We start from the raw sequence: 12000 nt of genomic DNA, 5'->3' as shown, positions 1-12000 counted from the left end.
GAAGCAACAATGACATCTGGACACACTTTCTAATTTCTAATTTTTATTACCCTGTAATGTAAACTACTTATATTTCTGTTAATTTTGGCATGTCAGCAATCCAGAGAGATCTGTACATGACCAATCACACAGGAATCTAATCTATGAGGAAGAAGGTGAGAGTAAGTTAAAAATAGAAACAAGTTTAGCAGGTTGCTTGTTACTGTGGGAAGGTGAGAGACTGAGATACAACAATACTAATGTAGTAGTATGAAGCCTTTCAACTGAACTTATTACCCAGGTTGAACATCTAAATGCATCTAAATTGTTTTTGTCCATCTGTGTCACATCATGATCACTGTATCTTGACCATGTCTACTGAATTGCAGGTATTAGCTGTGTAGCTTTTACAGCGTAAAAGGAGAAACTCACTGAGGTAGAAAAACCCAGTGCTTGATCATCTCCAGCCCCACAGATTGTAAAGATAATATTAAAAATATTAATTTTCTGGCAAACTGCAGCTGGACACATTACTAGCTCTTCAGGTGAGGAATTGCATCATGTCCGATGTCTCAGATTCTGTGTGTTATGACACGGTGTGTTTTGGACTTTAGCAGCAGACAAGCACAGACAAAGAGCTTTATTGGAAGCAAGCAGGAAAAGGTAACAGAGATTCAAATTATAAAGTTCACACAGGAGCAGAAAATGTTTAAATTCCCTTTTAGTTTGAATTCTTAAGCCCTTGTTAACATGTGAGGAGTCATTCACTAGTTTTTGTATATAATTCCTTCTCAATAAATAGAAATAAATAGAAACTGCCTCATTGTATAAATTGTGCTATACTGTATATTGTAGATACACTTGTGTGTCTTGCTTTACCTGCTGGTGAATTTTCTTTGAGCTGTTCTTCACTTTCTTAATTGTATCAATGTAATTAATGTTTACTGATTTTAGGATCAATATTATTCTCAACATTAAACAGCTGCTCATGTTACTACATGCTATTAAACTTCTGGTAAAACACATACACACACGCACATACACACACACATTTCCTGCATTTTCCTGTTGAATCTGATCAGCCAGTCAGATATTGAATTGACTCCTCCTGGTAACACATGATGCACAGCTATTTATAATTTCTATTGGTCACTCCATTTGACGGTACACACTCTTGACAGTCTTTCCTCCGTTTTTTTTAATATCTGTATCAAAACAAGATGAAGGATTTCGTGTTGTTGCTTCTCTTTTGCCATGTTATATCTCCAGGTAACGGAATAATCTTTTTTAAACAGTTGTGTAACTTTTGTTTCAACATTCATACTTCTATTTCTATTTCTAATAACATAACATTTACTGCACAGCTTAACATACCTCAGATTTTAACATGTCTATTCACTGCCAGTTCTTTTTTAAAAGTATTTACTGTGCTGTGCAACAGTGCTGTAATCAATAAATACTGCAACACTGTAGCAACAAGAGCTATATAAATAAAAATTATTATTATTATTATTACTTCTTCTTATTATACTGATTATTACAATGCCACATAAAAATCAAAATACTTCAGAACCATCCACAAAATCCTTCCCATACCTGCTCTACCTAATCCTGATTCTGTTTGTTTTTCTGTTGTGTTTGTGTGTCTTTCGAACAGAACATTGCTGTTAAAGAGCATTCACACTTAGCCAGCCTTCTCTAAATATGTATTTATTAATGTATAAATAAAGGTTTAAAAAATCAACAATAATCTTCATTATTCTTTGGACTGAACGGAAATGTAAAATCTGTTGTGCTCATAGAATCATATATGGAAAATATTAATGTTATTTAAAACTTTGTTTGTCCTACAGTGAAACACTCCATGACATATTTGCTGACTGAATCATCTGGACTCCAAACCTTCCCAGAGTTTGTGGCTGCTTTAATGGTAGATGAAGTTCAGGTGGGTTGCTATGACAGCAACAGCAAGAGAGCAGAAACCAAACAGGACTGGGCAAAAAAAATAATCAAAGATGATCTTCAGCAGTTGGAGTTTTACACCGTGACCTGTTTGTCTGCCCATCTGATTCTAAAAACTGACCTTATCAATCTGAAGCAGTACTTAAACCAAACTGGAGGTATATTTATCTTTATTTTTTTAACTTTCTTAATGTTTTTAGTGTGTTTAAGTAATTGTTTCTTTATTTTTTTGTACATCTAGGTGAACAACAATTCACTTGAATACACTAGGTGAATAAATGTTAAGCAACTTTATACATCATACACACAATACAGATAAATTGTCTCACCCCATCTGCAAAACCATCCCCACCACCCCAACTGAAGAGCAAGAGATATTATACTACCAACATTATATACATTTAACATATACAACATAAAATAATATACAGACATGAAAACGTTCCCTCTAGAGGGGTATCTACATACAAATAGATTCATTCATACATTCAAAGTAACTTTTTGCATGTGCACATGCACACCAGAAAACTCATATATCATATACAAGCTCAAGTCCACAACATCTATTGAAGCATGTGTACTTTCCTACTAGAAGGTCTTGGAATAAGGAAATGACACTGTTTGATGTTTGTCTGAATGTATTATCAGAACATATATGTATCTACATACACACACAAACACACTTAAAGTAACCTCTCTCCCACCCCCTCTTCATCTGTCAACAATGTTTTATTTACACATTGTTGACTATTTAACTAAGTACTGCTGTGCTGCACTTTTGCAGTGTTTCCGTCATGGTAAATAACAAATATTATGTAAGCAATAATGCACAATGACAAAACGAGAAGATAAAAGTGGAGGTAAAAAATGCCATGACCAGTGTTTTCTATATCAGGAAACTATGGAGTATATTTTGGCTCTTATACCTTTACCACCAAGTTAGTTTATGTGTTTAAATTGTCGCACAAAAGATCTGTTATCAGTTTAACTCAAAATTAGGTTTGTTTCTCTGACTAACAGAACATACTGCACAATTCATGTTTGTACAAAGCCCCAATATCCCTTGACTTATGTTAAATATCCGTCAAAAACCATGGCTGCCTATTATTAAACTAATGTTAGCAATTATAATATCCATGTGTAGTAACACATGCATAATAGGACACAATGTCCTGGCTGAGCAGGTGGAGTCTAGTGACTAATCCTGAATAAAACCCTCCTTCAGTGGAATCTTCTGGAGCAGCTTCAGGACAGTCTAGTCTGTAGTTTCTCACAGGAGAAGGATATTGTTGGACTGATCCACTGGCTGCAGGGTTTCAGTGAATTTAATCTTCAGTCCAGGATCAGGTTTTATCTGGGTGTGTTGGTCAGGACTCCACCTTAGTGTGTGTGTGTGTGTGTGTGTTCCTGCAGCTCATATGAAGTCACACCACCTTCAACAGTGTAGATAAAGTGTGTGTTGGTATCAGTGGGGGCAGTGTGTCTCTGTGGTAAAGACAGGAAATGGACTCTGTTTCCCAGCAGTCTCTGCCTCTCTGTCTCTCTCTGACTCGTCCACACTGTCCAGATGATGATTGGCTGTGAGTTGTTTCCATCCAGCCAATAACAGCTGAAGGTGTAGATCTTCTGTTTTGGTGTCTGTGGATCAGTGTGTCTCTGTGGTGAAGATGTGATATCAACTGATGATAGCTGACTGTGTTGAGATCTCACTCTGGTTTACTGCAGTCTGTGTCTCTGTCTCTCTCTCAGGTGTCCATATTTTACAGGTTATGGCTGGCTGTGAATGGGATGATGAGACTAAAGAGGTTAATGGTTTTGTTCAGTTTGGTTATGATGGAGAAGACTTCTTAGTATTTGACCTGAAGACACTGACATGGATCGCGTCACAACCACAAGCTGTCATCATCAAACACAAGAAGGATAATGACAAAGCTGGATCAATCTTCATTAAGAACGTTGTCACGACTATTTGCCCTCAGGGGCTGAAGACGAGTCTGGACTATGGAAAAAGCTCTCTGCTGAGAACAGGTAGAATCACATGATCTGATGTAGTTTCATGGACACAATGATATTTATATGCTTTATATTAATGCACTGTAATGTTTCTGTCTGTGATGTTTGGTTTCTGTCTTTCTCTCTACCACTCTTTGTCTGTCTTGCTCTCTCTCTTTATCTCTCTCTCTCTCTCTCTCTCTCTCTCTCTCTCTCTCTCTGAGTGCATGCTGGGAGTGAGCGTGGTGAGTGCGGTGGTGAGTTTGCGTTGTGAGTGACTGAGTTTTTCTATCTTTTTATGTGTATTTTCTTGTGTATGTAAAGTCACTGTGAATCGTGTTGTTTTGTGAGTCTTTCACTGTGTGTGGGTGAGGTTTGGGTGGTGTAGGTGGCGTCAGCTGCCAGCTTTGCTGGTCAGCATGACAGCAGGTGGAGGCTCCGGCTTGGAGAAGCTAACTCGCCGGCACGCCATTAAGTTGGCTCCGGCGGTTAGATGCAGTGTGGAGGAGTGTAGTCTGGCTGTTGGGGAGGTTGTTGGGTATGGCAGCATTAAATCTGCCTCCCGGATGAACAACTCTGTGGTTGTATTTCTGGACAGCGTGGACAAAGTAAACCGTGTGGTTGAGAGCGGCGTGGTTATTCAGGACACCTTCACTCCGGTGTTTTCGTTGGTGAACCCCGCTAAAAAAGTCATCATTTCAAATGTTCCACCTTTCATTAGAAATGAAGTGCTGGCGAAAGAGTTGTCCAGGCACGGGCAACTCGTATCGCCCATAAAACTGATTCCTCTGGGCTGTAAATCCCCTCAGTTAAAACATGTCATGTCTTTTCGCAGACAAGTTTTCATGATTCTCAACAGAAATGAGGAAGACTTACACCTAACTTTCAAGTTCAAGGTTGATGACTTTGATTACACGTTACACGTTACAACTGACAATATGAAGTGCTTTGGTTGTGGTATGGAGGGGCACCTCGTTCGCTCATGCCCAGAGAGGGGAGGGGCGGCCGGTCCGGCACCTGGCGCGGAGCCGCCGGGGCCGCCGGTGCAGCCGGGTCCGGCTCCTGCTGCGGAGCCGCCTGGGTCGCCGGTCCGTGCTGCGTCGAGCGGGGCAGCGTCTCAAGATGAAAACATACAAGGTGATACAAACATAAAGGAGACAGCTGACGGGGGGTCACCTGATTCACAAACAGATTTGGAAGCTGAGACAGGTGTTAAACAGGGAAATGATAGCAGGAATCAGGAGGAGGAAACTGTCAGGAAGGAAATGAGCAGGATGGGACAGACTGCTGCCAGGGTGGCAGAGTCTGTGCTAGAGGAGGAGGAGGAAGAGTGCATGGATGAGGATGTGGTGAAATCATCAGTGAAACGGAAGAACACAGAAACCAAACAAGTTGAAGGCAGAATAAAAAAGGTGTCAAAGTCAGTGACAGAGTGTCCATCCTCTCAACCAGAGGAAAGGTTCCACTCTGACTGTGAAAATGAGACCTCTGAGAACTTAGAGAGTGGATATTCTTTCATTAGAGTACAAAAGTTCTTACAGGACACAAAGGGGCTGAGACAAGTCAAGGTGGACAACTATTTTCCAGACTTGCAACTTTTTCTGGACTCAGTAAAAGGTTACATGAAAAACACAGAAGAGTTTGGGCAGCCTGTTTTCTCTGATCAAGAGATCTACAGACTGAAAAAAATAGTTCTGAGGGTGACAACTCAAATACGCACTGATGAATAATATGTTTGTAAGTTTTCCATTTTGTGTGCTTTTATCCCACGTTTGGCCCATTTTGCACATGTGCACTTTAAATATTGGCACTTTAAATGTGAATGGAGCGAGGGATATCACCAAGAGAGCCTCTCTGTTTAATCTGATTGGTATGAAACATTTGAATGTTACTTTTGTTCAGGAAACTCACAGTACTGAAGAAATTGCTGCTGAATGGAGGAGAGAGTGGGCAGGGGAGGTTTTTCTCAGTCATAAGAGCAGCATGAGTGGTGGGGTTGGAATTTTATTTAACCAAAATTTTAATCCCATTAACATTGATGTTGAGGAAGTTGTGGCAGGAAGAATTTTAAAAGTAAGAGCTGATTTTGGAAAAGTTAAAATGGTATTTATCAACCTTTACGCACCAACTGTAGGGTCTGAAAGACTTCACTTTTATGACATTTTAAGTGATGTAATTAAAAAATGTAATTCTGATGAGTTTCTGTTCCTTGGAGGGGATTTTAACTGTACGGAAAACCCAAAAATGGACAGGAACCATCCAGAGCCACACGTGGCTTCTAAAAATTGCATTTTAAAGTTAAGTGAAGCTCATGAGCTGAGTGACGTGTGGAGAGTTTTTAATAAAAGCCACCGTCAGTACACCTGGGTCCACACTAAGGACAACCTTTTGTCCATGGCCAGGCTCGATAGGTTTTATTGCTTTAAACATCACTTAAATGTTTTTAGAAGTTCTTTTATAAGTCCAGTTGGTTTTTCCGACCACTCTTTGGTTCAGTGTTCTGTTTTTATCAAGCAGATACAATCTGGCAGTGCTTATTGGCATTTTAACACATCGCTTTTATCAGATGGAAATTTTAAAGATGTTTTTAATTTCTTTTGGAAAAATTTTAGAGAAACAAAATCCCTCTACAGCTCCTTGCAACAATGGTGGGATATTGGGAAAAGTCAGATCCAGAAACTATGTCTACAGTACACTTTCAATGTCTCCAAAAACATGGCCAGGTCTATAAGAGCTCTGGAGAGAGAAGTGGTGGAGTTGCAGGCTTTTGCAGACTCCACAGGAGAAAGAGGACACTTTGAGAACCTCAAGACTAAAAGGTCTGTCTTGGCTGACTTGCTGGGTACCTCTGCAAGGGGCGCTGTGGTGCGCAGTAGGTTTCAAAATGTGGCTTTGATGGACGCTCCCTCTCACTTTTTCTTTGGGTTGGAGCGGAAAAATGGGCAGAGGAGGCAGATGATGTCACTACGCTCACATACTGGGCAGCTGCTGCAGGAGTCGGCTGACATTCGCAGGTTTGCAGCGAGTTTTTATGGTGACTTGTTCAGGTCGGAGTACACCGAGAATCCGGAGGTGTCTCGTTTCTTCTATGCAGATCTGCCAAAGGTCTCGGAGGACGCCAACGCAGAGCTGGGGAATGAGATATCTTCTGAAGAACTGTATGCTGCACTGCAGGGTTTGCGGGGTGGAACATCCCCGGGCATTGATGGTCTGCCTGCCGACTTCTATAAGACTTTCTGGTCGGTGCTTGGTGGGGACCTCCTGATGGTCCTCAATGACAGTGTGAAGAAGGGCCGGTTGCCTCAAAGTTGCAGAAGAGCAGTCCTGACTCTCCTCCCTAAAAAAGGAGAGTTACAGGATATTAAAAACTGGCGTCCTGTTTCTCTCCTCTGCACCGACTATAAGCTTCTGTCCAAGGTTCTGGCCAACAGGATGAGGAAGGTGATGGAGCAGGTCATTCATGTGGATCAGACCTACTGTGTACCTGGCAGGTTGGTAACAGACAACATAGCATTAATTAGAGATGTTGTGGACCTCTCCAGTTCTTTGGGGTTAGATCTTGGGCTGATATCCATAGATCAACAAAAGGCTTTTGACCGGGTTGAACATATGTACCTGTGGCAAACACTCAGTGCTTTTGGTTTCAATCCAGGTCTGATAGCCCAGATCCAGGCTTTGTATGGAGACATTGAAAGTGTACTTAAAATAAATGGTGGTTTAAGTGCTCCTTTTAAGGTGGGGAGGGGGGTTAGACAAGGTTGCCCCCTCTCAGGCATGTTGTACTCATTGGCCTTAGAGCCTTTTTTACACAAACTAAGAACACGACTCTCTGGTTTTAATCTCCCTGGTTCCAACTCTGTTGTTAAGCTTTCTGCCTATGCTGATGATGTCATAGTGCTGGTCCAAAAACAGAGTGACATTGACTCTTTAGCTGACAGTGTGGAAAACTTTGGTCTGATCTCTTCTTCAAAAGTTAATTGGGAAAAAAGTGAAGCTCTGATGGTAGGTGATGGTTTAAAGCAGCTCAGCTTACCTGGGAGGCTCACCTGGAAAAAAGGAGGCATCAAATACCTCGGGGTATACCTCGGAGATCCCACCACTGTCTCTAAGAACTGGGAAAATGTTTTAGAGAAAGCTGAAGGCAAACTGAAAAAATGGAAGTGGATTTTACCAAAGTTGTCTTTTAGAGGTCGTGTTCTGGTTATTAATAATCTGATTGCTTCTATGTTGTGGCACCGTTTGTACTCTGTTGATCCTCCAGCTAACCTTCTGTCAAACATCCAGAGGGTGATCGTGGACTTTTTCTGGGATCATCTCCACTGGATCCCACAGAGTGTATTGTTCTTAGCTAAAGACGACGGAGGACAAGGACTGATTCACCTGGCCAGTAGGGGTGCTGTTTTCCGCCTCCAGCACATTCAGAGACTGCTGACCGGCCCTGCTGATCTGGTGTGGAGGCCTGTGGCTCGGGCGATCCTGGGCCAAGGTGGAGGTCAAGGACTGACTGAGAATTTGTTTTTAATGGATCTACAGGACCGCAGACTGAGTGGGCTTTCTGATTTTTATCAGGGGCTGTTCAAGGTGTGGGGCATGTTTAAGAAGCGCAGGCCGCTGAGTGAAAGCTCATTGTACTGGATTTTAAAGGAACCTGTCGTCTATGGACTACGTTTTAAAACACTCTGTGGACTGGGAACCTCAATGATGGAGAGGTTTGTCTCCTCCGGAGTCGTCACACTGGGTCAGCTGGTGAGACTGTGTGGACCTAAGCTAGAGATGGTTTCTGCTCTGGCTTCTCAGCTAGGAGTATTTTCAGAGAGACTACTAGCCAACCAGCTCAGAGTGTGGAGAGACCAGCTCTCACAGACTGAACAGAACCTCCTGGTCTCATACTGCCAGGGCTCTGTTTTACCCACCGACTCTGATCCTTTTCCAGCAATCACACTGACTCCTGATTTTAAAGACTGTTCTGGTGTTTTGTTGAACTGTGCTGTACCTGGAGGTGCAAACTTGAATGGTTTAACTGGAAAAATGATGTACCAGCTGTTGGTAAAGATGGTGAACAAAGCCAAGTTGGGGGGGCGTACTGACACACCATGGAGGTCTCACCTGGGTCTGAGTGCTGAGGTGAGGCCTCAATGGAGAGCACTTTATAAAACCCCGTTAACCAGGAAAGTGGGAGACTTACAGTGGAGGGTTTTACATGGCGTCCTGCCTGTAAATGCTTTTATTTCTATTTTAAATCCAAGTGTTTCTGAGTGTTGTCCTTTCTGTCCTCAGAGAGAAACTGTTTTTCACTGTTTTTTGGAATGTGTGAGGTTAACTCCTCTGTTTTTGTTCTTGGAGAGGCTCTTTGGTGAGTTTGGGGAAGTTTTCTCCAAACAGGTTTTCATCCTGGGTTATAAATATTCGAGGAGGACTCGCGACAAGTGCCAGTTGTTCAACTTTCTGTTGGGCCAAGCTAAGATGGCCATTTATATCAGCAGAAAGAACAAGATAAATGGTTCTTCTGCTTTTGATGTTATCACCGTACTGATCAGAATGATAACCAGCAGACTAAAAATTGATCACAACTATTACAGGTTGATGAATGATCTGGACTGTTTTGTTTCTGTGTGGTGTTATAAAAATGTTCTGTGCTCCATTGATGAGGAGGAGCTCTGCTTTGGACACATGCTGGGCTGAATCTGTTGTTGTTTTTTAATGCTTGTTGATCTGACGACTAGATAAATAAAGGTGTTTTAAAAATTCAATTCTCTCTCTCTCTCTCTCTCTCTCCCTCTCTCTCTCTCTCTCCAGACCTTCCCTCAGTATTTCTCCTCCAGAAGACTCCCTCCTTTCCAGTCAGCTGCTTTGCTACGGGTTTCTACCCTGACAGAGCCGATATGTTCTGGAGGAAAGATGGAGAGGAGCTTCATGAGGAACGTGGAGAGATCCTCCCCAACCATGATGGATCCTTCCAGATGAGTGTTGACCTGAATGTTTCATCAGTCTCACCTGATGACTGGAAGAAGTATGAATGTGTTTTTCATCTCTCTCGTGTGAAGGATGACATCATCACCAAACTGGACAAAGCTGTGATCAGAAGCAACTGGGGTGAGACTGGAATCAAATGTTACACACATGAGACAAAAAAGACAAATTTAGTTTACTTTAGTATTCCTTCAGTTCATGCTTATTTTTTGTCTCTTTTTTGGTGCTGGATTGGACAAACAGCCTAAACTGCCAGTTAGCGAGTCAGCTAGCTGCCTCAGTTGATAAATTAATTTCAAAGTTTTGTACTGTAGACTCCTGTTTCATGACTGACTGCAAACTGCCTTTTTTAGCTTTCTCATTTTGGATTCTCCTACTCTCTGTTCTCGCAAAGGTCAGCGCTGTCAATTGGTCAGTGGTTCAAATTTGTGTGTGAAAGTTGAAGTTGAAGTCTCTGCATGTGATTTTGTTGTTAATTTAGTTTTTCTGTCCTTACTTCTGGTTCTAGTTTGTTGACGGTTTGTTTGTTAACTTGTTTATAGCTGCTCTCATCCTAAAGCAGTTTCTTTATCACTTTAATGTTTGTTTCTTTGTCTGTTTTATTAATATAATTATGACACATATAGTCTTAATAAATAGATGGATAGATGTACAACAGTTTTAACCTGCTTCTAGTCATTTTTTTCTTTGTTTTTTGCTTAACAGAGATACTTACAGATATGACCATCCCCATCATTACAGCGGTTGCTCTTGCTGTCATCCTTATAGCTGCTGCTGGATTCATGTTTTACAAAAAGAGGAGAGGTGAGAGACCTAAACTGAGAGATGTTCTTATTAAATGTTTTGTGTGCTTAGATTGACTTTGAGTTGATGCTTTTAACCAGATTATAAAGGTAAAACAAGCCTCAATTAATAGTCTGAATCCATCAACAAGACTAGTATAATGATGATAGAGAAATGTAATAGGCAGAAGGCAGAAGGGCAAAATATTATATTTATCATAATATTTATGTAATTTATGTATTCAGTGGTGAGAGGTTGATATACTGGCATTTACAAATGTGTGAAATAATATTTTTTGTCTTTTGTTCTTATTCTATCTAATCAGACATGCACTTCTATCAGGATACTTAAAGTTTACTGGAAAATAAAGTTAAGTAAACAGAAAAATTAATTGTATTCTCGGGGCACCACCAGTAACAATTTAGAGGAAAATTCTAGTGTTTTTCATCTTGAGTCTTATTTTCATAATTGTGACTATTCTGACTATGGGTCAAGCTGAACTTACATAAATGATTTAAAACACTTGTCTCTGAGTTTGATGGAAACTGGTGAGGATGCTGGATTTATGTCAAGTAAATGTTGCTTTATACTCTTTTAGCATGATATCATGGATGAAGCCATCAATTGTAAATATAAAGACCCTCTATCTCCAAAACCAAGTCAGTCTGAGATGGACTTTTCAACAAACTCATAAAATTAATTGGCTAGCCAGCTACAGCTGATAAAATTCGTTAATCATTTCAGCCTGCAAAGTCAATGATTGTCAGTTAAAAATGCTTTTTTCTACTTCTGTCTGAAATCAATCATCATTGTTATAAAATCTGCCACTGTTATCATTATAAACTGCCTATGTGCCATGCTAAAATTAAAAAATGTTAGCATCAAACTCTTTGCAGAAATAAAACACAGACTATGTTATTCTGCTGCTGTTTAGCCTGAAGTTCATGGGGTTAGATGCTGCAGGTTGCAAATGTCACATTCAAGTTGGTGAGCCAGGTCATTGATTCTGACAGATGCAGAGTCACTTGGTTCTGGATGAGACGTCAGATGTTGGACGTGTAGCAGACACTGGGCATACTGAAAATTAAAGCCAGTTCAGTGCAGGATAAATGAACTAACAGTGTGTTTCTGACCTTTCAGCTCCTGACAACATCTCTGAGCTCTCTGAGCAACTGAATCCAGAAGTCTGAGTACAGTGAGAGACTTCATGTGGTACCAAGAAAAATGACTAATTACTCACACTTCTAGTTAACCAAAGCTGCTCAATAGTGTACACAAAATACAAATAGTTTCCTCATTCAGTGTTAAACTTCT

The 12000-nt window shown here is 40.8% G+C and overlaps 2 protein-coding genes across 3 annotated transcripts in view; both read left to right on the top strand.

Moving 5' to 3' along the window:
- Positions 1-12000, top strand: part of LOC137198246 (major histocompatibility complex class I-related gene protein-like) — a 75300-nt gene that overhangs the window by 34130 nt on the left and 29170 nt on the right. The gene's annotated exons all lie outside the window — the stretch shown is intronic.
- On the top strand, positions 1132-11538 carry LOC137198249 (major histocompatibility complex class I-related gene protein-like). The gene is made up of 5 exons (XM_067611966.1): positions 1132-1248; positions 1833-2099; positions 3691-3969; positions 9730-10026; positions 10609-11538. The coding sequence occupies exons 1-5, from the start codon at positions 1200-1202 to the stop codon at positions 10761-10763; spliced, it is 1047 nt and encodes a 348-aa protein (XP_067468067.1). The 5' UTR covers positions 1132-1199; the 3' UTR covers positions 10764-11538.

The sequence above is a fragment of the Thunnus thynnus genome, chromosome 15 (assembly GCF_963924715.1).
Source record: "Thunnus thynnus chromosome 15, fThuThy2.1, whole genome shotgun sequence".
NCBI lineage: Eukaryota > Metazoa > Chordata > Actinopteri > Scombriformes > Scombridae > Thunnus > Thunnus thynnus.
The sequence above is the reverse complement of the archived record's forward strand: the minus strand, read 5'-3'. Positions and strand labels throughout refer to the sequence as shown.